The sequence below is a fragment of the Fusarium odoratissimum genome, assembly GCF_000260195.1.
Source record: "Fusarium odoratissimum NRRL 54006 unplaced genomic scaffold supercont1.8, whole genome shotgun sequence".
Classification (NCBI taxonomy): Eukaryota; Fungi; Ascomycota; class Sordariomycetes; order Hypocreales; family Nectriaceae; genus Fusarium; species Fusarium odoratissimum.
The window spans coordinates 428,899-451,475 of record NW_022158694.1 but is presented as its reverse complement, the minus strand read 5'-3'; the positions used below and the strand labels follow the sequence as shown (position 1 = coordinate 451,475).

At 48.3% G+C, this 22,577-nt stretch overlaps 5 protein-coding genes across 5 annotated transcripts; 1 reads left to right on the top strand and 4 right to left on the bottom strand.

Moving 5' to 3' along the window:
- Positions 1 to 5,920: 5,920 nt before the first annotated feature.
- Positions 5,921 to 7,657, bottom strand: FOIG_05951 (uncharacterized protein). Its single transcript, XM_031204872.1, has 3 exons — positions 6,567 to 7,657; positions 6,130 to 6,494; positions 5,921 to 6,080 (listed from the first exon to the last, which is right to left on the bottom strand). The coding sequence occupies exon 1, from the start codon at positions 7,375 to 7,377 to the stop codon at positions 7,240 to 7,242; it is 138 nt and encodes a 45-aa protein (XP_031065121.1). The 5' UTR covers positions 7,378 to 7,657; the 3' UTR covers positions 5,921 to 6,080; positions 6,130 to 6,494; positions 6,567 to 7,239.
- Positions 7,658 to 9,229: 1,572 nt separating this feature from the next.
- FOIG_05950 (uncharacterized protein) lies at positions 9,230 to 10,297 on the bottom strand (the record flags this gene model as incomplete). The annotated part of the gene is made up of 1 exon (XM_031204871.1): positions 9,230 to 10,297. One exon carries the CDS (start codon positions 10,295 to 10,297, stop codon positions 9,230 to 9,232), a length of 1,068 nt encoding a protein of 355 aa, XP_031065120.1.
- Positions 10,298 to 10,653: 356 nt separating this feature from the next.
- FOIG_05949 (uncharacterized protein) lies at positions 10,654 to 12,447 on the bottom strand (the record flags this gene model as incomplete). Its single annotated transcript, XM_031204870.1, has 1 exon — positions 10,654 to 12,447. The coding sequence occupies one exon, from the start codon at positions 12,445 to 12,447 to the stop codon at positions 10,654 to 10,656; it is 1,794 nt and encodes a 597-aa protein (XP_031065119.1).
- Positions 12,448 to 12,715: 268 nt separating this feature from the next.
- FOIG_05948 (uncharacterized protein) lies at positions 12,716 to 14,531 on the top strand (the record flags this gene model as incomplete). Its single annotated transcript, XM_031204869.1, has 3 exons — positions 12,716 to 12,892; positions 12,940 to 13,332; positions 13,382 to 14,531. 3 exons carry the CDS (start codon positions 12,716 to 12,718, stop codon positions 14,504 to 14,506), a joined length of 1,695 nt encoding a protein of 564 aa, XP_031065118.1. The 3' UTR covers positions 14,507 to 14,531.
- Positions 14,532 to 16,957: 2,426 nt separating this feature from the next.
- FOIG_05947 (uncharacterized protein) lies at positions 16,958 to 20,051 on the bottom strand. The gene has a single exon (XM_031204868.1). It carries the CDS (start codon positions 19,751 to 19,753, stop codon positions 17,705 to 17,707), a length of 2,049 nt encoding a protein of 682 aa, XP_031065117.1. The 5' UTR covers positions 19,754 to 20,051; the 3' UTR covers positions 16,958 to 17,704.
- Positions 20,052 to 22,577: the final 2,526 nt, after the last annotated feature.

The following is a 22,577-nucleotide window of genomic DNA, read 5'->3' as shown; positions in this document are numbered from 1 at the left end:
GAGCTCGTGACTTGATCAATTGGCTTTTGGTTTTCGCGAGAGGAGAAGAGAGAGAGTCAGACTGAGCACATGTCAAAGCATGAATCTTTGAGACAATTTTCATCATTTGGTCTCGTCAACTCTACGAGAATGCTCTGCATCTCATGGAAACCACTGGCAAGCCAACCAAACTGTCGGTAATAAATGGCGTGAGTCGCTAGACACAGAGGAACATGGGACTTTACGATAATACCCGTAGTCTGATCGAGCGGTCAATCGTAGGTGCTGTCGGACAATAGCTGCTGCTTCTAGTCTTTTCTTTAGCATAGGGCAGTGCTGTCTTTGTTGGGGATACCTTATGCAAGCTGACACAGCGCAGTAGTAAACAACACACTCCAAGGTAAGGTCAACAACACGAGGTCAAGTTAGAACCGTCGTGAGCCGTCTCCAGCGACAAGTTTTACAAGATGACCATTGACATGAAACGACTGGCTTGATTGGCAAGTTCAACACCATCCCCAGGGCCGCCAAGCCATCGGCACTCGCTTCTGGGACCTGGAACGCGCCATTGAGTTTTTTTTCACATGGGCTATCACATGGGTTATCACATTAGTTATTCTCATCTCAAGTCGACCTGAATTGAAAGGGTGTCCGGCATCGGTATTCAGAAACCGATCCCAACCTCTCGGTCAATAGGTGTAAGCTGAAGGGGACCAACCGGACGCTAAGAACAACACGCGTAAGTCCAATCTCCTCCAAAGCCCAAACAACTCCCTTGTATCTCCGCCCTCGGCCAAAATACCAGACTTCGGAGGTTCTATTCCTTAGAATATACCTGGGCAGACGGATCTTTCTGGCTGCTTTTCTTTGCGTTCCTGTTACCTGACATTGGGATGTAAGGGTATGTATGGGCTGCAGGGACAAGCCACGAATGGGAAATGTAGCATAAGGCAACCCATAATCACCTATTTTGAGTTTTGAACTCTGACTGCATGTGAACGATGATAGTTCTCTTGTAATTGAAGATGGCAGACGTCTAGAGACGCGATTGACATATGATTGAAGCAACCCAACGTGCATCTCGTATCATTCAAACTACTGCATTCTATCATCAGCTCTACGCCAGCACGATGTGTTCCCGGTTCTAGACACATATGTCTAGTCCAGACCATTTGAATTATCGAAACGCGTCTTCTGGTTCACTCTGCTCACGGCCAAATTGTGGAGGACGCCATATCCTGCGGAGCCGCAGCCGGAGCTCACGAGCTAGGCGTCACATCGCGAACCAATTGAGACGAGGACGGATTCATACTCCGTGAATGAGAATGGGTTGTTTCAAAGGCATTTGCGCAAAATGAGGCTGGATAAGGAGACGTGTTTGAAATCAGTCATTTCTGACAAGCTATGCCAGAGATGCAATGATGGCCAGTCAATTGCTTCACCCATGACTCCCTGCGTGTGGGGAAGTCAAATCAGAGACTTTTCAAAGGCAGAGGCAAAGGGAACAAGAGACAACGACGCCTCTCCCGCTTGTGATTTTCCGGGGAAGTCCATGGCATCGTCAACAGGCATCCCGCATGTAAGCAGAAGCCATTGACTCTGTGTGCCTGAGCTCAGACTCACTCGTATTCAACACATACTTTTCTAAGCGTCAGTGGCGTTTAGACGAAAACCAAATCTCAGCATCTCCCCTCTTTTTCAAGAAGCTTTGACGTGTTCAATTCCCCAGAAAAAAGAGCCACATGTTGCTGACTTTGACTGCGGAGAATCTGGAGAATTTTCTGTGGTCATCCGACTATCCTTTTCTTCTCTCCGCATAGCAAATTTGCCTTCAGGTGAGATCACATGGTGTTGTTCAAGTTGCCATTAACGAATTGCATTTTTGTCTCCACAGATTTACCAGTTTGCTTTTTGCGATATGTGCGCTTGGAGTTTGCAGCACCTCTCGGGTCATGAGAAAACGAAACTAGACCAATTGAGGATGTTAACAAAGGTGGGGGGGGGGGGGCGTGCATGCGCCTTGTCTCGTGGCTGACAGGAAGGGATTTCGCATCGTCGGGACTCTCTCACTGGTAGGGAGTGTTTAAAGTCTGAGTCAGAAAGATGAAGTAGAGCAAAAACTGTCAGAGCAGAAGATGTCGTTTAGGCTAAACCGAATACTGGAAAAATCGAGACCAAGTCCCGTAAATGGCGGGTGAGTGTTTTTCGACCAATGAGAAATGGGAATTATATGTTTTGCTGGGGGAGTGAGCAGCGGAAATAGGACGAGTCAGATTGGCTCAATTGCCGATCGGAAACTCGGGGGGGAATAGGACCCTGCATGAGTTTCCTGAGAGCTTGCGTTTGTGTTGGTTTGAGCCATCTTCGAAGCTCTCGGATATTTAAGCCCCAATGCCGCTATTTTACTTTGCCGAAGGCTTTGAAGAATGCTGCCTGGATATCTGTAAGGCCTCATGTTATCCCGCCTGTTCTGGACTGCTGGACCAAGCTCATGCGGCTTTCAGGTTGCTTTCTCCTCCGGCCTCACATCCATAACCGTGATCATAACATTCCTGATTACCTTAAACTAAGTTAAGCGCTCCGAAGGTTCGGGATTCCCATGTCTCGCAGCTCACATGTGCCATGGCAATGCTCCATCTCATTGAAACTCTCCTCGGCACAGGCAGGCAGCAATGGATCTAATGTCGGTCGAATTCGGCATCCAATTCTGAGGACCCTTTTCCCTCCAAGTCATCCATTGTCTTTCAGGGCCCATCCGCCGAAGGTGGGGCCTCCATCCGGCGGGTGTCGGGTGCCCACTGTCCGGACGCTGGTTATGCTCTCGGAAACGCAAAGAGGGCTTTTTTATCCGGGCAAAATGATAGAATGTCGTGCAATGCATGCAACAAGGGTCTTTTTCTTTGACGTGCAGGCTGTGCTCAATTTTGAGCTGACGCTTGACCGTCTTTCAGGTGTTTAATGCCGCTCATTCACCGCTTGGTTCTATTGCGTGCGTGCTCACAACAGAGTCGCGCAGAGAATTTTCACATCTGATGCCGGACAAGAGGGCGCAAACAGGAGCCTGGAGATGCAACGCATCCAGTCAACCGACCCTTCTCCAAAATAAGCTTTAGATCCTTCTCGCTGCCAAGTTAATGGTCACTTGCAGCGAATCTACAGCACGCCAAGGTTCCTGAATCGAAAGGAATGCCGACAGATCTAGAGACGGGTCATGGCTGACATCAGAAGGGCCTCCTCACGTGGGTTGAGAGCTGTAGCCTCCGCTGCGAGCCTCTCTTACAGCACCTGTCAAAAGTTGACATGCCCCTGTGACCTGGCCAACCTTTAGCCGGAGCAAGCCTTGTTGACCTCGCCTTGCCTCAAGTGGAAACATATCCCTCGTGGCCTATGACATCGTTCGTATGCATGAGTCGCGAGTATCTAGGTACAAGCCCCGGATCCAAGTCTCGGCGTCAAGTAAGAAAAATGCATTCCGTGTCGAAAAACTGGGAATTAATTCATTCAATTGACTGATGTGGAATAAACTAAATTGAATAATTGGTTCCTGTTTTTTCTACCCCAGTCACCGTTAGAGTTTGACTACTGCCAGCCCACGATCCTCCCCAGACGGGGTTACGACTAATGACAAAGGGGTTCACTGGGTTTTGCGGAACCATCATCCACTGACACGAGAAATTACAGGATATCAGGTAGTAGCCACGAACAAGATTCGGGAACGCTTACTTAACTCTTACCATTTAATTACTGACCGGAAACCCACCGAGAGTCCGAGATGCTGGACCTTTTCCGTTTTTGGTGTATTCTACATGTATTGAAGCCCCAGAACCTGTTGACTGGAGCCCGGATGTCCATGTATCAATGGGAAACAATGTCTAAAACGGTCAACCTTGTAATGAGATCAACGATGGAGAAACTATCGAGAAGGAAACCACAAAACGAGAAGGCTGTGGTGTGCAATAATAAAAATCAGGCACATGTTGTGATATCGCGATTGTCCTCTCGTCAAAACAACAGGTTCGGTGAGCCAAGGCTGGTGATCAAATAAACAACGTCACAACGGGTATGCAGGACTGCTATCCCGTCCTGCAGCCTGCAACTTGAACAGTGGTCAACATCGAAAACTCGAGTTGATATCGATGTTTCTGCTTCTCCAAGATCCATCGAGATCTGGGGTGTCGCTACGTCATACTCTGGGGTGCAAGGTGGTGCGTTCTCGCGACACCCCAGAATCTCCAAATCTCGCAGATCTTGCTCTGGAGAGCCCGCATCGGACCATCACGCGGCTATGCATCTGTGCAATGAGAATGGGATTTTCGCATTCTTTGGTGTTGATGCGTTGTTCGATGATGCAAACGGTTTGTGGTGTTTTGATGTCGAGACGAGGTCATCTCCCTCGTCTATGACCGAATAGTGAACCGGAAATGAGACATCTGTTCTACTTCCAGCCGAGAACTGACCAAGGGAAGGGCTGTTACATACCGACCATCTCCCGTAAGAACAGCCATAACACCCTCAGACACTTCAGGGACAACCGCGCTTGTCTTGAGCGCCCGTTGTCGGAGTCTTGAGACTTGGGAACACAAGCGCGGTAATCTCACGATCCACATCCCCATCGACACCTCAGGCTCTCATTATTCATTCATCCATGATGGTGTTGTCCGAGCACGAGCACGACCCATCTTCTATCCCTATTATGGCTGGTGGTGTGCGGACTTGAGTCCGACGTGCCCCGACCAATCGCCCATCACCCTCATGAGACCTCTAGGCCTTCTAGAAGTCTTCTCCCGCACGTGGAGAAGAACACCTCACACCTCCATCAATTTTCTCTCAATCACGCGTGGGTCAAAGCTGAGGCTGAAAAAGGCAACTGTTGACGGCGCGGCAGAAGAGGATTCTGAGCTAAACAAACAACGCGGTATTTTCTGGTATTTCGTTAGACATTACACTGTGAAATGCAACTCGAGGTCTTGTTAGTTTATCAACACCCCGACAATGGCTCGACGAATGAGAAAATCAAGAAATCAGTAATTTAATTCCGTATTTTATCCCTCATCTCCACTCAATCTCTTTTCGGATCCATAGTGGAGAAGATATCTCGAACGGAACAGTTTGGCCTCCCTGTAATCAGCCTTGTAAACTCTAATGCAAACGGTTATGGTTGGGCATCAAAATCTGGTTCTTGCATCATCATTCTCCGCTGTGCCCCGATATCAGCCAGACAGAGACGACTCATGAGATATCGTGAGATCGAATGGATCCAGAAGGTCTCCAGAACAAACTCCAAAAACTCCAACGTCCATCTCCACTGATAAGAATCGTCTTGTTCCCGGCGACTCTACGGCGCTCCTCGGCCCCTCAATAATGCCTTTTTGCTCGGACGGGACCCTCATCACCGTTTGCATGTCTCGCCGCGGCCCTTCTCAAAGCCATTGATATCAGTTGAACCGTTACCGCCTCTGTCGGTCCGGCAATGGCAGGGTAATTCATATTCCCTCATTGGTGCTGCTATGGCAAATTAATGGATCGCTTTTTTTACTTTCGCTAACTCGTTGGCATATTTGACACGTGAAATTCGCGTGGCTGTGTCATATTCCTAGCCACGAGGAGGCAGAGCCGACAATATGGGTCCGCCATGAGATTCTATCGATAGTCGCCATGTGGGCATGCGTTTCATGGTCCATTATCAACGGAGTCGCCGATGAGGGGATAACAGTTGCAGTTGGAGATGGTGGAGGATGCGAATTACGATTCAAGTGAGACTGCATCTGTTGGAGTGGGTTGGCTGACAAGGGGAGGCAAGAAAACTTGAGACCTCGTATCTAAGTGATAAAAAAAGACTTTGGTAAACTTAGTATATCTTAGCGAGTCTTTAGACCAGTTTATTTTGGCACCCTGATTCAATGTTAGAAGTTTTCTTGCTCCCTGGGGGCCGATCTATTATCTGCGCTTCCACTCAAGGTTGTTCAGCCGCGTCTCGGAAACCTTAGATGAATTGTATACCGACAATTCATTCCCCTTTGAGAACAGCACGCGAAGCTTAGACTTGCCGAACATGAAGCCGACTGGGCAACTTTAGTTGACTGTCGCCCTTAGTGCTTAGCCTAAGCAGATGTCAATTTCCTGCGTGTTGGAGGCATCTCATGTACCTACAGGCTACTACCATTTCTTCAGCGTACCACGTGGTGAAGGTTCTCCGCACTCACAAAAATGGCCGCCGTTGATATTCCCTCTTTAGTATCTTCTGCCGAGAGTTTAAAGCCATTGCGCCGCGGCCGGTAATTGATTCAAATTGGGGGGATGGAACATTGTCGACCATTGACGGCCATTGAATTCAGCCTTCATATTGCTGGACGTCGTGTTAACAACGCCAAGTTGACTGTCATGTGCAACTCGTCGACCATTCTTGCGTGAACGGCTGAATTGTCAACATCCTATTATAGAGGCCAAGATTTGATATACTAAAACATGCCAGATATGGCTATAGTAAATGCCTAGACTCGCTGTCTGGTTGTGTGCTGTACCACCAGTGTGGTGTTAGCATAAAGCCATCATATCAATCGAAGAAAAAGCCTCTCATCGGCCCATACCTATCCAATATGATCTGTGTAACTGCTGAGGGCCTTTGATGGTGGTGTAGGTGAAGGTGTCTTCTGATGCTATAAACTTCTCAATGCACTTGGCTGATAAGACGATATTACCACAGAACACGCAAATCAATGCTGTTCTTATCCAGAGTCCTTGACTAATAATCGTTTACTGGTAATCAGCAGTCCGGCTGCGCCTCTGCTGAGACGGGCAGGTCGTGCATATCAAACTCGTGTTACCCCAGACCCCAGGTTTTACCAGGCATAATAGCCTGCAGGGCCCTGTGCCTGCTGACATGGTATCATGCCACGGGTAGCCCAGGCCATTGGCTTTCCATGTGCTTTGCTGTCAACTGTCAAGTTGCCACCCCCTCCCGAGCCGTTCGACCCCCAAATTCGTCCGGATTTCCCCAACTTCCCGAACAAACGGTTTGGCGTGGGTTTGAAATTGAAGCCGAACAACCCCCATGGTTCCGGGGAAGACAGTAGGGGTCAGCCGACGGAGAAACTCTGCCGTGCAAACGAAGACCCTGATCGGATCGGAGGGCCGTAATCAAAGAGGGAGATGATAAAAGATGGCAGCTTCTCCTTTTGGTTTGACAGGCGACATGTGATGGTCAGAGCGGGAGGCCTGGTGATGGGTTGATGCGGAGAACCTGGATACTGGCCATCTCATTCAAGCGGATGCATCGAGGGTCTGATCCGCGGGCCCGGACCCCAGAGCAGCACATTCTCGGCCCTTCAGCAGTTGCTGTGCCTGAAGGTTGGTGGTATTCACCACAAGATGAGGTGTCGATCCACGGCCCGTGGCCATGAGGATGGTGGCATACGGGCCGAGTCGATGCGTTGGCACGCACAATGTGATAATGTCAGAGCATCCTTGATCTTGAGTCGGTGTAAGGTTTAATTGTAATAACAATCGATCATATGAAAGGCGAGTGGCAGCCTAAAGTTGACATACATATCATCGCTGATGGAAATTACTCCCATGTGATGCCAAAAATGGACATTGAAACACCCCGTTTCAGCTACCTCGGTCAAGAAAGGATCTGATATGATGTCAGAGACTTTAACCTTGTCAAATACTTAATGCTCTATTGCTTAATCTGAAACTGGTGGTGTTACTGGAGGGTGGCAGAGGGAACACTCATAGATCTCAGATGACTATAGCTGTAAGTTGAAGGATGGTCAGTTAACGGTGCCAGTTATGGAAATGATGTTCAGTAAAAGTCTCGTACCGTAATCGACGAAACATCCTTTTATGATCATATGGCAAAGTATTTGCATAACCTACCTGTTGTCAGCTAGCGGACCAGGCCAGAGACATCTCTTCTGCATAGTATATTCGGTTGCCATCACACACCACAGCTACGACGACTATCATACCAATCACATAATCCCACTATCCAACCTCGTGAATCTCTTCAATGATTTTTAAATATTTCAATTAGCCAACAACTTTCTTAAGGACCATTGTTGGACTAAGGGGCAACCGGCCGGGTGTGATCAGTCTCAGGAGTTCGCATGGTAACATGTTTTAAACGCTCAACTCGCGGATTGAGTCAATTGAATTGTCTCTTCCTTACTAGCCAGGAACCAATCCCCGATGTTAAATGTGGCTCTACTGTTCCTAAAGTTTGCTGGATCGGATCGCCAAAAGCATTCATTACATTATAAAAAGATCGGCAATAGGGATTCGATCTTCAATGATGTCAAGTCATCACGCGATGTCACTTCCTTACGACTATTATAGGAACTTGACTTGTTAGCTTGCCTTTGAAAAGATGTTGTGACTCGCAGGATCGACAAGTTGACGATACAACGCGAATGGTTGTCTTGATAACTCGACCATCGCCATGCCAGCCTGAGACCCCAATTGCATCACCAAAGGTTAATCACCAGGTGATCAAACTCAGAACAAGCTCAAGAGACATACGATATTTCCAAGCGAGGAGCTTCAAAGAGTAAAGTAGGGATCATCGGGACTTTGGTCATCACTGTGAAGCCCGTAGTCTCTGCAGATGCAAAGAAACCTTGCTGTTCAGGTAATAGAGGTGATAATCTCAGTTCGCTTGGGTAAACGGAGATCTTTCTTATATTTGATCCTCATGTATGGTCCTTTTGAGACAGCTAAATGCTGTAATCTTGATATATGAGCCAATATAAAAGACGATATGTCTTTATGCCAATTTAGGGACATTGTTAGAGTAAGTTCAAATGAGTGTAAGATTGCAAGTGTGTTATCATAGTAAGTGAGCTGTTAAGTGTATTATGAAGGCCTCCCGGTATAACGTTAGATTGAGGCTTAAGGAAGCATTAAAATTACAAATGCCAGTAAATATTGACCGCTTCTGTTGAGCCGTCCTTCAAACATCGTTGAAATCCCAAACCATAATTCCGACAGCATATCTGTCTATTTTCGCCCTTCCGTGTGTTCCTTACAACTTGCTTTCCTCCATTATCCGTGGTGCTCAAAACTTTGGGCTTTCAACATCCTTCCCGACGTCCAATGACCATGGACATTGTATGGAATGTCTTCATACGCGTGGTTTGGTGTACAGCACACCCAGCCCCGGTCTCTTGTAGGGGAAAGAAACCAATCATTCGTTTCGCAGTTTCGCAGTTTGTTGAGAAGGTCTCATCTCGATATAAATCATTCTGAAAGGCTATGTCTCCTTCTTGAGTCTCTTGGGATCGGCTGCAGCTTGCTGGAGCTGATCATCTTGTTGCCGTTTCTGGTTTCCAGGGCCATTGTGGGGATTAGAGAGGATACTGTGTTTCAGTGTGGCAGGCCTAAAACTGTTGAAAGTAGACTTTGGTTGAGAACTGCCGTCGTGACTGAACGACCGTGAGCCTCCTGGCTGTATAGCACTCACTGTGCCGAACGTGACCGTCGAGTATGTCGGTGTTCCGAACCTCTGTGCCACATTGACTTGCGACCCTTGCTGATTCGCTCCGCCGCTGAAGTAAAAAATAGGCTTGCTATCTCGTGGCGAATTGTCGAATCGAAAGCCCTGAGAGGATGATGGGATGGATGGCCGTTGGGATGTTGACTGCTGGTAACAATGATAGTTATTGTTCGATTCCTGTAGTCTGCTGTACCGAGACCAAAGGCTCTGGTAGTTGCGGCCTGCCTGTTCACTGGCCTTGCTCATGTCGAAAATCTTTTGTTTGGACTGTTCTAGCTCTTTCGAAAGTTCTCGGACCTTCTTATTGGCCTCATCGAGGCGATTTGATTGCTCTGTTGCAGAGTTTCGCGATTGTTCCGAAGCCTTCTTTGCGTCCGCAAGTTCTCTCTCAATAGGCTTTCGGCTGTCTTTGTAGGAGGAAAGTTCATTCTTGACACTTTGAAGCTCCATCGACAGTTGTCTTTCCTGCTGTCGAGACGCAACGAGAGCAGCCTCTTTCTCAAGTATCTCCGACGATGGATCGTCAGCATTCTTCTTGAAGGCCTCAAACTCGGAAGTGAGCTTTTCAAGTTGAGTCAAAGCCTGTTTCTCTCTTTTCTGAGATGCATCAAGGCCGGCTGTGTTTTGTTCCAGCTGGGTCGAAAGGCGATGCTCGCGCTGCTGGGATTCATCGAGAAGCGTTGTTTTTGCTTTTAGCAGTTCGGCGAGAAGCTTTAGTTCCCGTCGCGAATTGGCTTGAATGGCCAACTCCGCCTCTTCGAGCTTTGTAGATAGGTCTCTCTCCCGCTGCGAAGGAGCTTCCTCCCGTGATTGTTCGGCCGACATGACGAGAGTTTAGGAAGTCGGAGAAATGGGAAGACTCTCGGTCACGTACTGCATAAATGAAGGGAGTAAACAAATGGTTAAGGAAGAGAGGGGGTTAGATAGAGGAGAATAATAATATGTTGCCTAAGCCACTGATTCAGTGACGAGGTGGAAAGGCCAGGCTGAGCTGCCAGTGTCCGGCAGGTGTCAGGCAATGGAGACAAACGAGCAGTGGAGAGGGAACGAATTATAGGAGAACGGGTGAGTGCATGAGGGTTCAGCTTGACCAAGGACCTAAGTAAAATCTTTGGATACCTTACCACCTCTAACCTTTGAAACAGAGGTACCTACTCAATTAATGTTTCCTAATGCTCCTCCTACTCCAATTCCCGTAAAACAACCACGGGCAATGAAGCCATGTGAAGTGCGCCCACCCAAGTGTAAACGTCTGAAAAGATTGATCGGAAGTTCACAAAACCAGGAAAAATCTCTGGAGTCTTCCCATCGAAAGTCATGTACTTCGCAATCAACATTGCCTGCAAAATGCAGAAGAAGACGAAGAGGATCGTGGTAGGATGAAACCTCTTCGACCTGCAAGGCTCCTTCACAGTCTCACATGGCCTTGATGCAGGCTCGGATCTAGGCAAAGAGATAGCAGCCATAACAGTCCCCCCAAGAAGAAGATAGTTCTGGAAAATGGCGGACCAGGAACTTTCAAGGCGGATGAATCTTCCCGTTGTGGCAAAAGCAATAAAGCCTGGCTCAAGTACAATGAGGACGATAGTTAGCAAAACGCCTGCCAGCCCATGAGTATTTGCAGCGGCTAGAGGCACGATATTCCAACGATATCCAAGCTGCACGACAAGGCATGCTGCAATTGAAAGACGGGCTGCCTCTGGGAGACTCAGGAGGTTGATGATCAAGATCCCCAGAAGGATGATGAATATGACAGCATGTTCAAGGGCAATCTCGACATGCCTCCTTATAACGCTGTTACCTGGAGGTAGCTTCGCATCACGCACTGCTTCTACATCCTTGGCTGCGTAGTATTGAGCTACCCTGGCAAGGCTGAAGAACAGAGGTAAGCTGACCCCTATCGATGCCAAAACTGTGTTGCGGTCCGTATAGTTCGTGAAAGTGCCGATGCCTGAGATACATATGCCTGTCAAGATCGTGCTAAACGGGACGTACAAACGCCGCCATGGGTCAGATCGGGAGGCATTATGCGGGTAAGCGAGCCTTGCAATTAAGGCCCCCGTCATGCCAAGTGCAACGGCGATAAGACCGTGAAGTGACAGTCGATGTGTTTCACCAGGCCTCAGGGGCCGTCCAAGGTAGATTCCATACAAAAACAGGCTTGACAGAAGCGTAGCGCTACAAGCGACTGCCAGTAACGAGTGCGAGATGGGCACCGCGAATTGGCAGAAGCAGGTGACCTTGTATCGCACGGGGTCGACTCTGATGATCTCGAGGCGTCTCAAGTGTTGAAACGTAGTATATGTGGAGTAGGACCCAAAGAGCAAGATTCCAAGGGCGCTTACCCAGTCGGCGAGGTTATAGGGGTCGGTGAGGACGTGGGTCAGGGTGTAGAAAGCGCCTCCGATGCGACAAAAGATCAGCAGTAAAGTTGATCCCAGGGAAACATTGTACAACAGCTTCGAAGTCTTGAGCTTATGGCCAGCTATTCGTAGTATCATGACAGATCCCGGCCCGATATCACCACACAGTGACCCGAAGTAGATGTACAGAGGTTTGATTTGGTGTATCGGTGGCGAAAGAATGATGTTGGCTGTCGCAACAAGACAAAGAATATGGTGTACGAACAGCTCCATAGAGTAGAACCGTGCCTGAGGCAACTCGTTGGACCACACTGCAAGCTGCGATACAACACAGACTTTCCCAGCGTTGTTCAGGGGCTGATCGACTCCCCATGGTGTAGTTCTCGCAGCTTGAATACAGGACGGCAGAGTCACAACAAGTCCGAAGGCCATTCGAACAAGTGTGATTACGAGGGGCATAAGCTTCCGTATTTCGTCTTCGCGCTTGAGTCGTCCGTGAACGGTTGGGGCATACTTGTGGAGGAGGTAGTCAACAAGGAAGTAAACATGCCAGTAAACAACACTGGACATGAGGAATCCAGAAAGAATCACCGGGCCGTTAAGGTGTTCCATGGCTGTTGTTTCTGAAGAATCGTAGAAAACTTTTGAGGAACATTTCTCTGGCGGATGAGTGTGTAAAGATGAAGGCCCCCTCGTCCCCGTGATTACATCTGTCCTTGTTTACATATTTAACTTTTGATAAACAAAAGCCCTAAACTTTACGTGCTCTTGTCATGGAGGTATTGGCTGATTGACCTGCCTACAAAGTCCAGAAATATTGTGTGAGCTGTCGTAATTTAATTTCTTTCATCCTTACAACCGTTCAATCGTAGCAAACGCCATGTCCGAAAAGATCGAGGAGGGCGTTGCACCTCTTGCCTCTCAAGACCAAGTCCAAGAACAACATGGAGATAAACTAGAGCTCAGCCATATTCGCAAGCTGAGCATATTGCTTGTGATGAATACGGTTTCTCTTGTCCAGTCATTCGATGCGACTTGCATCTGCGTTGTCCTTCCTGTAAGTTACCCCTCCCAGCTGTGAAGCCATCACCAACACAGATCCAGTCACTCGCAAGAGAACTGAAAGCATCCTTTTCCGAAAGCCTGAGTATGGGCTCCGTGTTCCTGTTGGCGACAGCTATAGCCCAGCCTATCTTTGCCGAAATCGCACATGTTGTCGGCAGAAGGCCAGCGTACATGGCAGGCCTCGTCATCTTCATCACTGGAACGGTTCTCTGCGGCACTGCAAAAAGCAGCATAATGCTTCTTGCAGGTCGAGCTGTACAAGGAATTGGATCAGGAGGACCTCAGGCATTGTCGGGTATAATTCACGCCGATATGTTCGCGATCCGTGAGCGTTCGCGATGGATGTCGTATCAGCATGTCTCTTGGGCCCTTGGAACTATTGCTGGACCCCTCATTGGAGGAGCTGTTGTTCAGAACAATGACTCCCAATGGGTATGTATCCTTATTACCATACCACACGTCCTGATACTAATCGTCGTAGAGATGGATCTTTTGGTGTACCCTTCCATTGCTTGGAAGTAGCCTGATAGGAGCCATGTTTCTCCTAGGATATGACAAGGGGAAGCGGAACCTGCGTCTTATCAAGAACCTCGACTGGGTAGGGATTCTCTTATATATCATCGCCAGTGCCAGTCTTTTACTCCCTTTGACTTGGGGTGGTTCACGCTTCCCCTGGAAGTCAGCGGCGGTAATCGTTCCTCTAATCGTTTCGTTCCTCGCCTTCCTAGGGCTGGGATTCTATGAAAAGAAGACAAAAAAGCCTATGTTTCGAAAGAGCTTGTTCCGACATCGATCGACAGTCCTTCAGTTTGCCAGTGCGACTATCCACGGCATTCTCATGTGGATGGTCCTATATTATCTTGCCGTCTACTTTCTTGGCATCAAAGGCCAGTCACCGCTTATGGCTGGTGTATGGGCACTTCCGGCTACTATCACTGTTGCTCCTATGGCGGCTGTAGTAGGGATTGTGGCGTACAGGACAGGACGATACATGGGCTTCTTGCTTGGTGGTTGGGCTCTTATGGTCACCATGTTTGGAGTTATGACAATTCTTAACAAGGACACCCCAACGTGGGTGATCTTGATCATGACCTTATTCCTGGGCATCGCAATAGGCCTGCTTATTCCAGTCATGAATATTGGTGTCCAAGCCACAGTCGAAGAGCGGGATGCTGGGCATGCAACCAGCATGATCTATCTGCTTCGAACGATGGGCCAATGCATGGGAATAGCCATTGGTATCGCGGTCTTCTCCGTTCAGCTGGAAAAAGAGCTCGGGAAGCTAGGCCTCGACACAGCTCAGATCAGCAACGCCTTGAAGATGATCAAAGCCTCTGTCGAACATGGAAGCCTTGGCCAACACGAACACATGATGAACGCTGTGGCGAAAGCGCTGCAGTGTCTCTGGATGACAGGTAGCATCTTGGCCGGCTTAGCCTTGATCATGTGTCTGTTCGCAAGGTGCCCGAAACTTCCAGAGGATTCGGATGGCCCAGTCAGTGCAGAGCTGATGCCGGAAAGTCGTTTCTCGGATACCGCGATAGGGCGGGTCTGGCATTGTTTCTCAGGCAAGATTCTCCATGAGGCTACGGAGCAATCAAACTAGAGCTCCGGTGCTTTATTCGTCCCGAAATAGCCACGCAGATGCTCGTCTGTTGGTGATGCCCAACACGTACCCCTTGCTTTAGCCGCGATATCGATGGAGTTCCAAGACAATGGGAAGCGAAGCCAAGGGTCGAGATGAGTCTCGTCGATCGTTTGAGCCCACTCCTAAGGATCAGAGCCCAAGTCCACGCCATTCTTTTTATTATACCCATGCCCTGTTGTCTTGACGGAGCAACTGTGTTGATAAGATCCAATCACGGTATCCGCTGAAGCCAAGGAATTCGCTTATTCGTTACCGATGCAAAAATTCCTCCTGGGGTTAACGGTTTCACGGGTTAACCTCCGACAGCAGTTGAGATGCGATAGCGGGGGCCATGGGTTGAGAGTCCCGGCGTGCAGAGTGCAGCTCGGTAAATATCATCAGATCAGGGAGGCGATTTGAAGATTGAGGTTGGGGGCCATAGACAAGCAACTATCGACGCCAGGATGATGAATTTAGGCTAAAGGGTTCTGGGACGCGAATTGGTTTCAATGGTGAATCTGAAGTCTTTATGTCTGATTTAATGGCGGAGATAGTTGGGAAACGCTAAATCAATTGAATATCAGTTGCATCTCCATATTCAGTCACTGTGAGATAGGAATGGATGATGTGGTGTAGAGTCTGTAGACGGAAACCAATGGCAGAACCAATTGTGATCACTATCCATAGGTAACTAACGCAGTATCGGGATCACCCGTTATCAACTCCAATTGAGAATCTTGGAAGTAAACGGTCACCGTTTAGCAGCCATGGAATAAACCACCGTATAAACAAATCAACTAAAATAATAAAATGGAATGAAATATTATTATTTGTCTAATAAATAAACCACTGGGCATCAACCCACGATATCATGCCTGCTTTGACCTTCTAGAAGGGCTTAGGCTCCCCTGTCTGTCACTTCCAGGGGCCTCCCTGGCGCCGGAAGAGGACCCGGGGGGGCAAGCCTGAGTCGGGAACGTTTGCTTGGCACAGGGACAATGAGATGAGGAGCCTGAAAGGCATGATAGACATGGGATGAAGCCTGGATGAAGGATGGGGGTCATGGCGCACGTGTGAGTCTGTCTGGTCTCCGGGGGCGCCGTGGCCGTGTCCGTGACATGAAGCCAAACCCAAACTATGCTAACAAGGTTGACCGAGATGATTGATGTATTTAGTCGTTTCATATCAAGGTCATCTGTCTGTTAAGTGATACTCGACAACAAAGGGAACAGGCGGAATGTTAGAGAGAGGGTGTGACTAGAGTATTTGGCTGAGCCCAAGATGAATTGAAGCTTTGTGCCAAATGCCTCTCACAAGCCATAGTCAAAGCCATTTAACTGCCCTGACATGATCTGACCTGGCTTCACCAACTGACTCCCTCTCGAGTTTCACAGTACACTAAACTAACGACGGGTCTCTTCCCCGTCAAGCCATTATCAGGTCCCGTGATGGGCGCCAGCGACGGTCCGGCGCGTCTGTCCGTTGATCCGCGGCCATTCAGGCGCGCCTCTTTCATTCTTTCATTACTCGGCCAAGTATCAAAGAAAGGGGAGTGAAGCAAACAGTACGCTCTCCTGTCAAGGCGTCAGGGCCAACAAGTCTGTGTTTGTTTCGATATTCCTCTAGAAGCCAGGAATACACCTCAGCTCGAAAAGCTAGAACATGTCCTGTGATGCATTTTACAAGGGTCCATCCATGATTCAGAGTGGACTGTGGGGTAAACTGGTACGCCACAGCATTGCATTGGTTATCGAATCACTTTGTTTGGCGATGGCTTCAACTCTACTTACATTGTGCTTTGACACGGCTTAGGCATTGGTTCGTTATTGTTCAAATCGTGGGCCATATTCTTCGGCACCTTGCGCTATAGTATTGAGTACCTGCATACCGTTGGTCGTCCTGTCATGCTCAGAGCATTAACATTAGCATTGGCAAGACACAACTTGTTATGCCTAAACAAGTTTAACATTACTTGCATCTTCACGCGTGACTCGACTTCAGCTTCCAGAAGAACATTCATCTGTTATCTATCTTATCAAATTATCCCACCACATCCCACGCTCCTATCCCCAACCACAACCGATCCCGCGCAGCACGTCACGTCGCAACCTCCATCACATCCGATGTCGCCAATATAAGCAATATCTTGGATATATCGTCCGATACCGCTGAGAAAAGTCCCTCCCTTCACATGCTAACAGTAGTTCGCAGGATGCATGTGAGTTGCAGCATTACAGCGCATGCCCTGCAGTATGTAATGGCAGAGTGATGAAGAATTGCGTGATATCCAACGGCTGAGTTCGACTTCATTCAATACACACCCTGAAAACTCTGCATCCAATCAATATTTAAATACATCAGCATGATCTTTATGGGGGTTAATCGCCAATGTATCGTCATTCAGATCATATGAATCCACGCAACAAACACACAGAAGACAAGACAAGACAAATGATTCAATTTGCGCTACAGAATTCATCACAGTATCTCCCGATAAATTTGCCGTATCGCTAAATAGAAAGGCCCTTCTCGAATGCCCAAACTCCATAGGTAGTTTATCAAGATATTCGAAAGTATTCGTTAAGCATTGTGCTGACTACAATCACCATCCCACCCATTCCGACTGGATGTAACAGAAACCAATTACTAGGTATCAATTTAATCCTCAGATCTTATTTGCCTATTTATTCTTTATTCTCTGCCATTTATTTCTCCGCAACATAATGATAATCACCAATAACAACCTCCCCACCAATTGCCGCCATTTACTCCCACACAAACGCCTCGTAACTCAATGTGACACTCCATTCCCACATCTTCAAATCATATCGTCGCTACAGCGAGATACCGACGGGAATAGAATCAGGGTGCACACAAATGGGCTGCGTAACCCCCACTCTTCACACGTTTCACATGTCCAAGATTGGGTACTCTTATTTGCGAGATGGTGACAACCTTTTTCTATTATCGCCATGGTTACAGATCTACATGAAGTGTAAATACTGGCGGCTCGTAACCGCTGAGAAAGGCATAGATGACCAGTGGCAATGAGCATTATCGTTCAGCTGATCTGGGGTTACATCCAAGCTGACAGCTAATGTACAGTACACTCACTCAGAAAGCTTCAGCCTGGCGCGCCTCTCAGCTGTGACAAAGAACCGCCAACCAAGGCCTATTCTAGGTCTCTTTGTCTTTAGCTGCCGAACCACCAATCCTCTTGTACTTTCTCGGATCCTTCCGACTCATCATTCTCCTGTCGCGAGTCCCTTTCCCACCCTCCCAGAATCCCCGGCCCTTTCTGCCTATCAGGTATCGGCCGCAGTATCGACACGCCTCAACTGCTGAAGAATAGTTTTGCTCGCGACTACACCAGCCGCAGATGATGCGGTTGGCCCATTCGTTGATATGATCTTCCTGATCATCATGGCACTTGTCACAGGGATGAACCCGGCTGCAGCATGAGAAACGGAACCATCGGTAGGACTTTCGGTAGTGCGAGCATGCGCCTTTGTTTGGGAGCTGCTCTCCCGCGTGAAGACCCAACTTCTCCTGCTTCTGCCGCGGCCCTGCGGTAGGTGGAGGGCGCGAACCAGGCGTGATGAAGAGGAACTTGACTTCAGGGATCTTGAAAGTGAAATGACCATGACAGTCTCGGCAGACATTGGTGACGGATGAGCCCCGTACTGAAACAAGACCAGGAGCTGGAGTAGAGCACCTCTCGCAGATTGGGACAAAGGTGCTGGGGAGCATATCTGCCACTTTACACCCAGCGAGATCAAGGAACCCAGCCCTAGTAGAATGCTCATGAACCAGCGTAGGTCGATACTTGACGGCAAACGCTGTTGCACACTTCTTACAGCTCGACGTCTTCTCGACGTCAGGCTTTAGGCCCGTGACCTCGTTGACCGTCTTGCATCGCTCGCACTTCACACTGATACCCAAGATGGAGAGCTGAAGTATTTCAATACCGTGCAACTCAATAGACGGAAACGACAACATGGTACCACGCTCAGGGGTTTCACCTGGCATGGCGACCTGTGGTTCCTTCTCCTCATTCTCTAACACAGCACCGCCTTCATCAGCATCATCAGAACTGGAGCTATCTTCAGATTCATCTCCATCGACGTGGTTCCACTCGGGAGGTCGTGGGATCACCTGAATATGGCTATCTTCAGACTTTGACAATGTTTCCTTTGTATCTTGGGGTTGATCTTCAGGTACAGGCGCCGCTGGTTCGGCCTTGGGTGCCTGTGCCTGTGCTTGCTTCGCCAGTTTGTGGATGTTTTGTGCGAGGTAGTTGAGATGACTCATGAGAGACATCTGCTGTTGCTCAGCTGCCTTTTCACAGAAAAGGTCCTCCACAGGCTCCGCATCTTCAGGCTCGACATTATTGAGCTGAATGCGGAGGTTCTGCAGGGGATAAATCAGCGGAATAATCAAGTGAAGACTCCTGACAGATTGCAGTCCTGGCGGAAGCTCCGAGCGCTTCAGTGGTTGCAGCGGCAGCGTGTACACGACGCCATCAGGAGAACGGCGATACTCGGGTGTCCTCTTCATACGCGCCTCGAGCTGACGAATCTCAAGAGCACGCCGTTCCTTTGCAGCGGCGATTTCGTCTCTTGTGTACGACGGCTCTGGAACGTACTTAAAGGGCGTGGGAGCAGGTTTTGGCGGAGTTGACTCAGAGACCTGCTTGGGCTGCACTGGCTCGTTTGTCTGAGGCTTTTGTACCTCCACATGCCTCGTGTCTCTAAAAGTCACGAGCTTGACTGTCTCGGCCTTTTGTTCAGACAGAAACCTTTCCAAATTCTTGTCCAACTCTCGCGTGTGAGCGAGCAACGTAGCTCCGGGTCTCTCCTCCACGAGTCCATCCCATCCTCTCTCGATATTGATACCAAAACCCCTTGGGATGTCCTTGTTCTTCACATGCAGCACCGGCTTCTCATCCGGATATGCCTGCGGGACACGGAGATCACACTCGAGGGCAGCCAACTCAAATGGAAAGTCAGGATCCGAGGGCTTAATCTTGAACAGCAATGAAGTCGCACCGTCTGGTGCGGTGGTCTCCTTTGGCGAATAGCGTCGCCGCAGCTGATCGATCTGATATGTCCTAGGATCCTGAGCCTGCGAATCTGGCACAGGCTTTGGGACGACTCGAGAAGAAGAGGCTTCAGCCACCGCCTGTTTACGGGTCTGTGGCGAGCCTGACTTTTTGGTAGAGATCATGACGTTTTTAGAAGTGGGCTGTTGCTGGCTGTTTGATGGTGGTATTTTGGTGGTGGTTGAAGGTGATAGCTAACGATTGAGGCGAAATGAACCCAAACTCCGCGCAAGTAAAGAACGGTACTGTGCAGCCTCAAAATAATGGCTATGATGTGTAACTGGGATATCAATGGAAATGGAGAGACGGTTATGTTTTTATCGTGATGTTGATGGAGTGGCGAGCTTCTCCACTGTCTCTGGGGTTGATTCCTTACGTGAGCAGAATCAAATTCATTAACCCGAAATCGACAGTGACTCATGGGGCGTCACTGCCATTTCCATATGAAGACATTCAACTGAGATTGCCAATTTCCTATTCGATGATTGATATAATTTTTGTATTGACTCATACTTCGTATCATTTTACTGTCTACTAATTCATGATGACTCAACCTTGAAGACGAGATGCAGTCTCACCAGCTGAAACCAGCTTCGTAGCCTGCCCAGTCATTGCACCAAATTATATTCATGCAGATGCAAGAATTGATGAAGACATCCAATGAGAAAATTCAAGCCAATACCAAGCTTTTCTATAAGCTCTTCTATATCTCATTCGCTCAAATATTCGTCCACTCAGAGACGGTCATCCCATATGAGTACCTGTGTCACCGTTTAAGAACAAAGAAAGGGAAAAGAAGTACTCGTCCTAATTAATTTAAACTCCTCCAAGATCTTGTAAACAAAGCCAACATGCGTGTCTTTCAGGGGAAACCCGCGAACGCTTAACTACATCGACCCTTGGCACTTGAGCTTTGGCCTGTCAATGTCAAAGCCAGCCACCTGTGTTACAGTACAATGTTGCTCCAGCTTTCATGTGCACAAGACGGTCCACGAGGACGACACTCACATAAGACGAGGCCATGTTTGTTTGACTCGACGGAGGTGACTGTAACAGCTCCTACAGCTGCGTCTGCCGCTGTCTTACACACAAGAGAAGCAAACTATCGCCTGTAGTCCCTCCCCAAGATCACCCCCGCATCGACGATCGGGTTTGCTTGGTTTTCCTGCTTGCAAACGGGGAACGACATGAAGCGCCCGGAAGGCCGTCCGTTTGGACATTCGTCTCTCGTGAGATGATGGGTCAAGATGATTGGAGCAATATCGACAAGTTCACAATATGAATGAGAGATGAGAGAAGATCTATTGACATGCCCGTTCGAGACAAGTCACGGGTTGCGCTTCGTGGGGGCTGTGGCTGACAGATCGACGTCGGTGAACGGTACGTTACTTACGAGATATAAGTTATCAATAATCAAGCACAATGCCTGGACAATAGGACTCGGGAGTCATCAGCAGGGATTCAGGCTAAAGGCGTGCATGTTGCAAGCCGTGGTGGCTGAGATCTACCACAAGTTTATTAATGACAGAGCTTGGCCATGTACGAATCGATTCATGAGTAGGGGTCCGTGATGCTGCCCGATAATCTCAAGATGAGCCGCTGTGAGGGCCTGAAAACAAATCAGACGATGAAGGAACGCCTAGGTAGTCAATGTGATAAACATGGCTATATCACAATACGAGGCGGTGATGTCGTGGCACCAGAAGAAAGGCCATCAGCCAAACTTGATTGTGATCTGGTGAGCACCAGACAGAGAACGTGGCTACCTGACCGCAACAAAGAAGCAATAAAAAAAAAAGGAAGAAATTAGATGAGAAGTCACTAGATTCATCAATTGACATTGACACTTGACAGCCGTGCATTGATGGGCCTTGGTCATCACGTAGCATTGCATGTAGGACAAAGCAAGCCATTATGAGGATGGAAGTAGATTACTTGGTAGATCCATCCGTCATGTAATGCAATGTCTTTGAGAAGTTTCTTTTTCCTTCTTCAAAAACGGCTCGTCGCATATGAGGGCGCTGTTTGTTGACCCGTGATAGGCAAACAGAAGGGCCAGAGAGTGCGACAAGCGGGTTGAAACATGAGAAATGGAGGTCTGTAAGTTATTGTTTTTCTGGTGTTGTATTTGGAGAGTGTCTCATGTAAGCCCGGGGAAGCAAGAGACATCCACCTTTGTTTGTTATACGTAGGGGTTCATGGTATGAATCGACAGGCCTCTCTTTATTATTAGAGATGGTGGGTGGGTGTGCGCGTCAGAGTGAAAGAGATGGATGCCGAGAGACCTTTGTTTATGAGGGAGTGGAGGATGGGATGACAACGAAGCAAGTTGAGTGCCCATATGACCGTGCAAGGCCTGTTAAAGCGACCACAGTGGGCGGTGAGGCCCGGGAACCCGGTGCTGTGTGGTTGAGGGCAGAATAGGTGCTGTACCGTTTTTGATTATTTGTTTTACGGATTTTAAAATGAATGCGAATTATTTATTGGCTCTTTTTATTTATTTTATCTTCAACGGCAGTCGATACGGTTCAAACGGTAGATCTGGTGGTGATGATGCAAACCACACGACGCCCTGGCTTGGCAATTCACTTTTTAAGGTATCTTTACCAACTCACGAGCTTGACGTATTAGTGTAGAATTTGTCAGAATACACTTTCCACTGATTTGAATATCAGTCTTGAGTTAGTAATGCCTATAGCAGATAGTTTCCATTTAATTGTTCAATTATTTAATAATTTATCTCCATTGTTCACCGTCTTCGACTTGGTCCCCACGGTCAGTCACTTATCACTTACATCCAAATGTACAGCATCTCGCCCGCATTAATGCAACACCGACAAACCCTCAACTGACTCACATACACCCTTCAGCGACAATGGTACCCCATTCATCTCTGAGTCTCACAGCGAGAATAATCACCCTCGAACTCAGAACATCGGTGAAGGCACT

Excerpts from the sequence above, each read along its gene's own strand:
- FOIG_05951 (XM_031204872.1), bottom strand. The coding sequence starts at position 7,377 with ATGGCCACGGGCCGTGGATCGACACCTCATCTTGTGGTGAATACCACC.
- FOIG_05947 (XM_031204868.1), bottom strand. The coding sequence starts at position 19,753 with ATGATCTCTACCAAAAAGTCAGGCTCGCCACAGACCCGTAAACAGGCG.